Genomic DNA, 12,500 nt, shown 5'->3' with positions numbered 1-12,500 from the left:
CCCGGTCTGGGAATCGAAACCGCGAGTCCGCTGCCCTAACCACTGGGCTATTGCACCTCCACCATGTATGTATACACATAAACATACACAAATATACACATATGTGCCAGCACGAAAACGGACATTAAACGAAACAATTTATGTGTGTGTGTGTGTATATATATTGGGAAGTTGCCGCTGGATTGTTCTTGATCATAAACCAGCTGTTTGAGAGGATGACTGTTGCCCGGACGACGACAACGTCAGCATCACTATACACTAAGTCCGATTGACAAAGAGGACTTTCATTGCCCACGACAACAGCAACAACAACATGTTTGAGTCAACAGGAAACAGGAGAGGAAGGAATTTCAGCACCGACAATTCCACTTAAAATTCTTTGTATTTTTTGTGTTCGCTGGCAATCAACTTTCTTTGAAAGGTGGGGAGCATGACACAAAGCGAGGAGAGATATATCCTGGATATATATATATTATATATATATATATACTCTTTTACTCTTTTACTTGTTTCAGTCATTTGACTGCGGCCATGCTGGAGCACCGCCTTTAGTCGAGCAAATCGACCCCGGGACTTATTCTTTTTGTAAGCCCAGTGCTTATTCTATCGGTCTCTTTTGCCGAAGCGCTAAGTGACGGGGACGTAAACACACCAGCATCAGTTGTCAAGCAATGCTACGGGGACAAACACACACACGCATACATATATATATATATATATACATATATACGACGGGCTTCTTTCAGTTTCCGTCTACCAAATCCACTCACAAGGCATTGGTTGGCCCGGGGCTATAGCAGAAGACACTTGCCCAAGATGCCACGCAGTGGGACTGAACCCGGAACCATGTGGTTGGTTAGCAAGCTACTTACCACACAGCCACTCCTGCGCCTATATATATATATGTATCATATATATACATACGTGTGTGTGTGTGTATATATATACTCTTTACTCTTTTACTTGTTGTTTCAGTTATGTGACTGTGGCCATGCTGGAGCACCACCTTTCGTCGAGTGAATCGACTCCAGGACTTATTCTTTGTTAGCCTAGTACTTATTCTATTGGCCTATTCTATTATCAGGCTCCACTGTCAGCTTTGGCATCGTTTCTACAGCTGGATGTCCTTCCTAATGCCAATAGGCCACAGAACAAGTAAAAGAGTAAAGACATCTATTTATTTGTGTAATAGCCTCATTCATCCTCATTGTTCGACCGTGGTCGAGACAATGGAATTTACCATGCTACGCCAGACTTCACGGTCCATCATGGCATTACGGAGGTCCTGTTGCTGGATGCCTGTATCCCTGGAGATTACATCAGGGTAGGAGAGTGTGAGCCCTCTGGTATTGCGAGTAGATGGCTTCCAGAGGAGAAGAGTAGAGATTACCTCTTTTTCAGCTCTACAACAATGTCCAGCAAACTGGACTCTTCCACCTTTCACAAGAGATGACACAGGTGGTAGTTTCCCATATATTTGCATTTTGGTTGGATGGCGCTTCCACGAGAGATTTTGAGCTCTCATAAGGAGGCGAGTGTAGGTTCCATCCAACCGCCTCTCAAGCTTCTTTGATAACGTCCAGGTTTCTGAGCCATATAGTAGAATTGGTTCGACTGTGGCTTTGAAGATTTCAAGTTTGAAGTCTCTACTTAGATTTGATGACTATGTGTAATAGCATTTCACACCAGACATGTATACCGATGTCGTAACCTGTGATAATCGTAAACAACTGCCATCACCTTATAAACGGTGTCTGTTGTTGCCTGTCTTCTGTGTGGCAGAATATCACCCTAGGTTGGTAACAGGTGACGATTGGGGATAGGAATGGCATTTGGCTATAGAATATCTTCTGTGACAAATCCTGTCCAACCCACATCAGTTATGGAATGAATAAGTGGACATTTAAAACGATAACAAATTGAATTGGTTCTGAGTCGAGTCTGTTGTGAAGCTGTGACTCATCTGGTTTCCTCTGCCAGCATGAATCTTTTGCTGGTTTCAGTCATTAGACTGCGGCCATGCTGGGGCACCGCCCTTGAAATGGTAGGAGTGTGGTTGCTACACTTGTGGAAACTGGTGTACGTAGTGTGACCGTCAGCTGGGCTTGAGGCCAATGTGACATCGCTCAGACCAGGCTTTTGTCGAGTTCCTCAAGTACCACTTGAAGGGGGGGGGGGAAATATGAGTGAAAAAGAGAGGTGGGGGGCGTTGCTTTACTCTTTACTCTTTTACTTGTTTCAGTCATTTGACTGCGGCCATGCTGGAGCACTGCCTTTTTAGTCGAGCAAATCGACCCCGGGACTTATTCTTTTGTAAGCCCGGGACTTATTCTTTTGTAAGCCCAGTACTTATTCTATCGGTCTCTTTTGCCGAACCGCTAAGTAACGGGGACATAAACACACCAGCATCGGTTGTCAAGCGATGCTAGGGGGACAAACACAGACACACACACATATATATATATATATATACATATTTCTTTACTACCCACAAGGGGCTAAACACAGAGGGGGCAAACAAGGATACACAAACGGATTAAGTCGATTATATCGACCCCAGTGCATAACTGGTATTTGTTTAATCGACCCCGAAAGGATGAAAGGCAAAGTTGACCTCGGCGGAATTTGAACTCAGAACGTAGCGGCAGACGAAATACTGCTAAGCATTTCACCCGGCGTGCTACCGAGTCTGGCAGCTTGCCGCCTTTGTATATACATATATACAACAGGCTTCTTTTCAGTTTCTGTCTACCAAATCCACTCACAAGGCATTGGTCGGCCTGAGGCTATAGTAGAAGACACTTACCCAAGGTGCCATGCAGTGGGACTGAACCTGGAACCATGTGGTTGATAAACAAGCTACTTACCACACAGCCACTCCTGTGCCTAGATAATTCTATGAAAGGTGGACCTACATAACTAATGTGCTTGTCCTAAATGCACAGCTGTGTATATCTGTGGCAACAAACGGGAATTAAACACTTGTGAACACTCGTCTTTGCCGAATCAATATAATTTGAGGTTGTCTTGGGCGAGAAATAGGAGAGGGACCCTTGAGGGCCCTCGAGGGCACTTGAGTTTGGTGAGTCATTGTGCGTATATGTGGTGGTGGTGGCGATGGGGGCATCCATCGTTTTCTTTGTTGTGTGTGGTTTGTGTTATAGTACCACGTGGCGTTTGACGAGGGTGGAGGGCCTTCATGAATGGCTTGCTTAAATGTAAGATTGCGGATCTCTTTGGTTGCTGACATAGATTTCGTATTTTAAAAAACTTTTGTTCAATTTCTTTACCAATCTGCAGAAGTGGCTGTGTGGTAAGTAGCTTGTTTACCAACCACATGGTTCCGGGTTCAGTCCCACTGCGTGGCACCTTGGGCAAGTGTCTTCTTCTATAGCCTCGGGCCGACCAATGCCTTGTGAGTGGATTTGGTAGGCGGAAACTGAAAGAAGCCCATCGTATATATGTATACGTGTGTGTCAGTGTTTGTCCCCCTAGCATTGCTTGACAACCGATGCTGGTGTGTTTATGTTCCCGTTACTTAGCGGTTCGGCAAAAGAGACCGACAGAATAAGTACTGGGCTTACAAAAGAATAAGTCCCGGGGGTCGATTTGCTCGATTAAAGGCGGTGCTCCAGCATGGCCGCAGTCAAATGACTGAAACTAGTAAAAGAGTAAAAGAGTAATCTGGTTATGCAAATTAAATTATGTGTGCTAATTATGGAAATGCAATTTAGTTTTGCCATAAATTGCGCAGGAATTCGGTCCCACTGTGTGGCACCTTGGGCAAGTGTCTTCTACTATAGCCTTGGGCCGACCAAAGCCTTGTGAGTGGATTTTTGGTCGACGGATACTGAAAGAAGCCCGTCGTGCATATATATATATATGATGGGCTTCTTTCATCATCATCATTGTTTAACATCTGTTTTCGATGCTGGCATGGGTTGGACAGTAGATTGACAAAATTATCTTTTGAACCTGTTGAAGACAGACAAGATGTCAAAATATCATTCACCAGGTGACAATGGCACTCTTCTTTTAATTTTGATATTATTGTTATTTTTATTATTATTATTATTATTTGGTGGCAAGCTGGCAGAATTGTTAGCACACCGGACGAAATGCTTAGCGGTTTTTCATCTGCCGCTACGTTCTGTGTTCAAATCCTGCTGAGGTTGACTTTGCATTTCATCCTTTCGGGGTCGATAAATTAAGTACCAGTTACGCACTGGGGTCAATGTAATCGACTTAATCCGTTTGTCTGTTCTTGTTTGTCCCTTCTATGTTTAACCCCCTGTGGGCAATAAAGAAATATTTATTATTATTATTATTATTTGGTGGCAAGCTGGCAGAATTGTTAGCACTCCGGGCGAAATGCTTAGCGGTTTTTCATCTGCCGCTATGTTCTGTGTTCAAATCCTGCTGAGGTTGACTTTGCATTTCATCCTTTTGGGGGTTGGTGAAATAAGTAGCAGTTATACACTGGGGTCGATATAATCAAATTTCCCCCTTCCCCAAAATTTTTAAGGCCTTGTGCCTAGAGTAGAAATAATAATAATAATAATAATGATAATTATTATTATTATTATTATTATTATTATTATTAGTGGGAAACTGGCAGAATTGTTACTGTGTCGGGCCAAATGCTTGGCAGAATTCCATCTGTCTTGATGTTCTGGGTTCAAATTCCGCTGAGGTCGACTGTGCCTCTCATCCTTTCGGGGTCAATAAAATAAGTACCAGTTGAATACTGGGGTCAATGCAATTGACTTATCCCTTCCCGCTGAACTTGCTGGTCTTGTGCCAAAATTTGAAATCATCAACATTATTGTTGTTTTGTTGTTGTTGTTATTTATCATCATCAACATCATCATATAATCATCATCATCATTATTATTATCATCATCATCATCATCATTATCATTATTATTATCATCATTATTATTATCATCATCATTATTATTATCATCATCATCATCATCATTTGTTGACCTTGTTGTCATCATCATCATCATCATCATCATTATTATTTGCATATTTTATTTCTAAAGTACAACTCAAAAAATTGTTTTCTTTTCTTTTTTTTTCTTTCTGTCTTTCTTTCTCTTTCCCCTTACCGCCTGCTGCTAGAAACACCAGCCAGATCATCGTCCGCGGAAACACTCCCGACTGGATAAACAACCACAGCCAGTGGACGGCCGGCAAGGAAGAACACATCTCCTGGGTGGTGGCGCAGCTCTGCGACCAGTCTCCATCACTGGACATCAAAGCCGAGAACATCCTTCTGTTGGACGATGACCCCGAGAACATCAAACTGGCCCAGACCTTCCTGCACCGAACATTCCTAGTTGATTCGACCTTTTCACTCGATCATTTACATAAATACCTTTGCTCCCTCTGAAGTTCCAGCCTACACGGGACCCATTCCTCTTCTCACCTGTACAGAAAAAATTGTTGCTAATGTGGCCCCCACTGAAGAGAGAATTGGTCTGAACTAGTCTGGATCGGGGCAGACTGTAAAGGACTGGTTCTGGAGTACTTTTATATAATTAAGTAAATGTTATTTTATCAGACCAGTGTGTATATATATATATATATATGTGTGTGTGTGTGCATGTAAAATGTGTTGTGTATTTTTGTACGTGTATATATATATATATATATATACATATGTGTGTATATCACCGTGACCGACCAGGTTATCAGATGTTGTTACACATCGCTGGTCACAATGCGCTTCACATTGTTTTAGCCTTGAAATGACGCCACCCCGCTGGCTAAGCAAGCAGGCCATATGTGTGTGTATATATGTGTATATATATATATATGTATATATATATATATATATAGATATATTAAGTTAAATAACAAGGATGATAAATTGAATATTAATTTAATTAATATCAATTTAAGAACCAGCAGCCCAGCATATAGAAAAATCTGAAAAAATCAGACAAAATTGCAATGCATGTGTACATTTAGGGCTAAAAACTACTATGTGGACATCTAACATGCTAGAAGGAGATCACATATGATCTAACACAAAGAAAAGAATGTTCTCTAGAGAACATTCTTTTCTTTGTAGTTAGATCGTAAATATACACATGTATATATATATATATATACACATGTATATATATATATACACATGTATATATATATATATATATATACACATGTATATATATACACATGTATATATATATATATATATATATATATATACATATTTATACAGTACCATTGATACTCAAAATACTCCTTAAGATTTTACAGCTCCAAAGATATACAACCTGTTACTTAATTGTCATCCATAAGTAGTTATCTTGAGGTCCCCCTTAACATATATACATATAAAAATCTTTATATTGGATACCAAAGATATATATATTAAGTTCCATGCATAAGTAGTCACCTTGTACTTCCTCTTTCTATATATAATCCATCCTGCATCGATCCTTCACGGGTGGAATACTGCACAACTTGTTGTCAGGTGTCCCTCGGTGCACAGGAGTCTCGTCAGGTGATGTCATAAGAGGGTACCTTGTCAAATGTACCCTGTTTGAATAGGTTTTGATACAGAATGTTGATAGTAACTGTAGGTTTCAGCCTTTGTGTGTGTGTATGTGTGTATTTTATTTTATTTCATTTTTTATTTCATTCAGTTTCAGCTCACGAGCTGTGGCCATGCTGGGGCACTACCGTTTGAGCTTCTTTCAGTTTCCTCTTCTTCCAAATTACGGCCCTTGTGCCTATAGTAGAAAAGATTGTTATTATTTTACGGAGATGTACTTGCATAGCAAGTGACCTGATCTGAGATCGTGTGCTGGAACGAAAACAATCGCTGCGTGGAAGGTGTTTGTAAGCCATTTAAGAAACACACAAAAACCAGTTAGATTCACTTCAACATTTAAATTTTATTATTATTTTTATTATTTCAAAGCTAATTCAAGGAGGTTTAACGCGTAGAATTGTCCTCTAACCTGAAGAATCTTTCATAACATACTTGCAGAATGCAGGGTGGTGCTTCTATGCCCTTCAACAGTGTGTGTCTCAATTCCAAATACATTCTACGGTCCAGTCGCATCTTGGTTCTGGTGCCAAGCACATCATCATCATCATCATCACCATTATTATTATTATTATTATTATTATTATATATCAATATAGTTCATATAAGATGAAAGAACTAAAACCTAATCGATTCACTTGCAGCAGATTAATCATGGATTAACATTGTAGATTACAGGAGATTATCTACTGTTGTCTAAAAAACAATGTTTTTTTGCCGAGGTCAACATTTGTCAATGTAATTGGTTGGCCCTCTTCTCTCAAAATCATTGGCTTTGTGTCAAAATTTATAATAATAATCATCATCATCATCGTTTAACGTCCGTTCTCCATGCTAGCATGGGTTGGACGGTTCGACCGGGGATCTGGGAAGCCAGAAGGCTGCACCAGGCTCCAGTCTTATCCAGCTGTAGAAACATTGCCAGATCAGACTGGAGCCTGGTGCAGCCTTCTGGCTTCCCAGATCCCCGGTCGAACCGTCCAACCCATGCTAGCATGGAGAATGGACGTTAAACGATGATGATGCTGATGATGATGATTATTATAAAAGAGGTGGTGAGCTGGCAGAATCGTTAGCATGCTGGACAAAACTCTTAGCTGCATTTCATCGGCATTCATCTTCCGAGTTCAAACTCCGCCAAGGTCGACTTTGCCTTTCATCCTTTCAGGGTCGATAAATTAAGTACCAGTTACGCACTGGGGTCAATGTAATCAACTTGTCCTTGCCCCCAAAATTTCAGGCCTTGTGCCTTTAGTAGAAAAGATCATTATTATTATTATTATTATTATTGAGTGAGAGAGCAGTGTTTGCCATCAAAGTGAGACTGGGGTAAAATATACGAAGCCCAGTATACCCACCATGACTACCCACCAATAAGGGTACACCAGGCACATTTAATTTATTGGTACTGAAGCTTTAGACTGGCACTTTATTAGCTCCTTTGGCTTTTACGAGTGTCACAGTGGGTGACTGGTTCATCTCATGCAGGTCTACACACATACGCACACACACACCAGCGGATGGGAACCCCTTGGCAACGGTTGACGCAAATATGCGATCACACTTTTGCTTGCCTCTCCGCGGTTAACATAAATATACGATGTAGAGCTGCCCTACATCTATCACGAACTTTTTAGTGGCCCGAGGCTATAGTAGAAGACACTTGCCCAAGGTACCACGCAGTGGGACTGAACCCGGAACCATGTGGTTGGTGAGCAAGCTACTTATCACACAGCCACTCCTATGCCTATATATATATATATATATATGTGTGTGTGTGTGTGTGGAGGTGCAATGGCCCAGTGGTTAGGGCAGCAGACTCGTGGTCGTAGGGTCGCGGTTTCGATTCCCAGACTGGGCGTTGTGAGTGTTTATTGAGTGAAAACACCTAAAGCCCCATGAGGCTCCGGCAGGGGGTGGTGGCGATCCCTGCTGTACTCTTTCGCCACAACTTTCTCTCACTCTTTCTTCTGCTCGCTTAGCCAGAGGGGTGGCATCATTTGAAGGCTAAAACAATGTGAAGCACATTGTGGCTAGCGATGTGTAACAACATCTGATAGCCTGGTCAATCACGGTGATATATATATACAAATATGTTATCTTGTACATGTGTTGAAGCAACAAGGCCTGTCTAATCATCATTAAGGATGACGACTTGTCTGAAGACTTTGTTTAAAATGAAGATTTCTGCACTGTCTATCTCCCTCTTTCATCTGTGACCATCTTCAATACGGGGGTAAGACCAGGTCAAAACAACCAGGGATGGAGAAAGATGCTGTGGATGATCAATGTGTGTAACTTGCGTCATCTTGGTCTCCACACTCCACAAAGCATTGCTACAACTGCCCACCCCTCCATTGAACCATGAAGATTTCTTCTCCAGAGCCTGCCTGACCCAGGCTTCACATGCAAAGGCAGGCAACCCCCTAATATGCGAATTAACCCATAGCTGTGATGTAGTGAAGCAGATCTCATCGCTGCCTGGCCTGTGAGAGTCCAGACTGTTGCAGCAAGCATTTAGGCCAAATCCTTGGTTCAGTGTAGACCTTGGAACGACAGGAGCTAAGTGATTCCACAAAATCCTGGAATTCCCAGACCAGGGCCTTACTACTGGAAATCGTTGTAAATCATATCCATGGCAACATACCAACAGACAGACATATAGCCATACACATGCATATATATGTAACCATATTTACTCCCCAAAATTGCACTAAATATATATTTTCCTCAAGAGAATACTCATGTATGGAGGATCGTATTGTACCCGTGTGACATGTTTCAGTATCCGTGTATATTTAGAAATATGTGTGTGGATTCTTGCTTTTTTTTCTAGTTATTCGTGTGTGTATATATTTTGGAGATGTACTTGCATAGCAAGTGACCTGATCTGAGATCATGTGCTGGAACGAAAACAATTGCAGCGTGGAAGGTTTTTATAAGCCATTTAAGAAACACAAAATCCGTTATATATATATCATCATCATTATCATCATCGTTTAAAGTCCGTTTTCCATGCTAGCATGGGTTGGACGGTTCAACTGGGGTCTGGGAAGCCAGAAGGCTGCGCCAGGCCCAGTCTGATCTGGCGGTGTTTCTACAGCTGGATGCCCTTCCTAACGCCAACCACTCCGAGAGTGTAGTGGGTGCTTTTTATGTGCCACCTGCACAGGTGCCAGACGAGGCTGGCAAACGGCCACGCTCGGATGGTGCTTTTTACTTGCCACTGGCACGGCAGCACGGAATTTCGTCAGTGAGCAGGTCGTGGTCTCAAAGCGACGAAAATATTTTGGCAAATTAAATTTAAATGTCGAAGTGAATCTAACGGACTTTGTGTGTTTCTTAAATGGCTTATAAACACCTTCCACGCTACAATTATATGTATATATATATGTTTGTCTTGTGTGCCGTTTGTGTGTTTGTCTGTGTGTATATGTATCCAAATCCCAAATTGAAACTTTTTTATCACCCTTTGTATGTGGACCATTTCAAAACATTGAATTACAAACCATGAAACCGAAGATATATATACCTATGTATATTTATATACATGTATATATAAATGAGCAAGAAACGCACAAACACACACACACGTGTGTGTGTATATGTATATATATATATATATATTGTATATGTACATAAATGTATATTTGACTTCATATACACGCATGTGTGTATATGTGTGTGAGTATATATACTCATATATATATATATATGAAAGAATGGAGTCGAACGAAGATTTTAACAAACTTCCTTTACTCTCGACACATGTTTCGAAGACGGCATACTCTTAATTCCGAAGGAATAAAGGGTGCATTATACCATCTTCTCATCAGGAAAGAAAATATATATATAAATATATTTATGTATGCATATATTTAACCAACGAAAAACTTTTATATGAAAACATGATGAAAGAAAGAAAACCAAACATACTTTTTTTTTTGTTTTTATATTTTTCACCAATTTTTTTTTTTACAATTTTTTTTATAAGGAAAAAAATAAAAGAAACCAGAAACAATAATACAAAAAAAAACTTTAATATAAAACCATTTACATACCCCTCCCTCTTTCCCAGCACTGTACTCAGATGTTGACAAACTCCAACCCACAATAATTACTGGTATCAAAAGACATTGAAACTCATTTTCATAGCAACACAGTGTTCGAAGTGTTTTCACTCAAGTTCATTTTTTGTATATCTCTAGTCACCGAATGGTTATGTGAGTTACCTCCCCCTTTTCTATTTTTTCATTATCATCATTATTATTATTATTATTATTATTAAGCCAATGAGCTAGCAGAATCGTTAGCACGCTGGACGAAATGCTTAACGATATTTCACCTGTAGCGACGTTGTGAGTTCAAAATTCCACCGAGGCCCACTTAGCGCTTCATCCTTTCGGGGTTGATAAAATAAGTACCAGTTAAACACTGGGGGTCGATGTAATCGACTCATTTCCTCTCCCACAAAATGGCTGCAAAATTTGAAACCAGATAAGCCTCTAAAAATAAACAATCTAAAGAACTCCAAGAGCGTTTTCAACTTCACATATGTGTATGTGGGTGTACATATATTATTATTATTATTATTATTAAGGCAGCGAACTGGCAGAATTCTTAGCATGCTGAGCAAATTGCTTAGCGGCATTTCATCTGCTTTTATGTTCTGTGTTCAAATCCCAGCGGGGCTGACTTTGCCTTTCATCCTTCCGTGGCTGATAAAACAAAGTACCAGTTACGCACTGGGGTCGATGTAATCGACTCGTTTCCACTCCCACAAAATGGCTGCAAAATTTGAAACCAGTTAAGCCTCTGAAAATAAACAATCTAAAGAACTCCAAGAGCATTTTCAACTTCACATATGTGTATGTGGGTGTGCATATATTATTATTATTATTATTAAGGCAGCGAGCTGGCAGAATTGTTAGCATGCTGAGCAAATTGCTTAGCAGCATTTCATCTGTCTTTATGTTCTGTGTTCAAATCCCAGTGGGGCTGACTTTGCCTTTCGTCCTTCCGTGGCCGATAAAACAAAGTACCAGTTATGCACTGGGGTCGATGTAATCGACTCATCTCCTCTCCCACAAAATGGCTGCCACCGTGGCAAAATTTAAAACCATTATTATTATTTTTTACAATGGACTTTTGATAAATACATATACTTTTATACTCATAAATTTAACAAACTTCCTTTACTCTCGACACATGTTTCGAAGACGGCATACTCTTAATTCTGAAGGAATAAAGGGTGCATTATGCCATCTTCTCATCAGGAAAGAAAATATATATATAAATATATTTATGTATACTCATATATAAATTCACTGACTGCGGGGCCCTGCTTGGGTGTTAGGGCTACCCCAACGTAAAAAAGGGTTTTGCTTGGTGATCACGACTAATCCACCAAAATATTCTTTCTTTTTTATATATATATATATTTTTTTTTCTGTTGTTTTTTTTTAAAGTCTGGTAAATTATTATTCGTGATGTTGTTGTTGTTGATGTCATTTCAGAGGGCAAAAAAGAAAAAAAAAAAAAAAAAAAACAGACGTGTTTTGTACATTTTTAGTATTTTTTTGATTTTTTTTTTGTTCTTGTTTTGTTTTGTTGTAATTTTGGGCTTTTTTTTTTCTTTGAAATGGTGATAAGAAAACAGACATACAGACAATATATATATATATACACACACACACACCAGTATGATATTTATGGACACGCACGCTTTGTTACATGTCTATATAATAAGGGTGTTGACTACTGTGTGTATGTATGTATATATATATATATTTCTTTTTTTTTTACTTGTTTCAGTCATTTTGACTGCGGCCATGCTGGAGCACGACCTTTAATCGAGCAACTCGACCCCGGGACTTATTCTTTGTAAGCCCAGTACTTATTCTAGCGGTTTCTTTTGCCGAACCGCTAAGTG

The 12,500-nt window shown here is 40.0% G+C and overlaps 1 protein-coding gene across 2 annotated transcripts in view; it reads left to right on the top strand.

The window, feature by feature from the left end:
• Positions 1–5,570, top strand: part of LOC115226152 — a 27,315-nt gene extending 21,745 nt beyond the window's left edge. For both annotated transcript variants that reach the window (XM_029797150.2, XM_036514859.1), the window contains exon 3: positions 5,128–5,570. In XM_029797150.2, the coding sequence (XP_029653010.1) occupies positions 5,128–5,398 (271 nt within the window). In that variant the 3' untranslated portion in view covers positions 5,399–5,570. The remainder of the gene's footprint in view (positions 1–5,127) is intronic.
• The last annotated feature ends 6,930 nt before the right edge of the window (positions 5,571–12,500 follow it).

The sequence above is a fragment of the Octopus sinensis genome, linkage group LG29 (genome assembly GCF_006345805.1).
Source record: "Octopus sinensis linkage group LG29, ASM634580v1, whole genome shotgun sequence".
In the NCBI taxonomy this organism is placed as follows: Eukaryota; Metazoa; Mollusca; class Cephalopoda; order Octopoda; family Octopodidae; genus Octopus; species Octopus sinensis.
The sequence above is the reverse complement of the archived record's forward strand: the minus strand, read 5'-3'. Positions and strand labels throughout refer to the sequence as shown.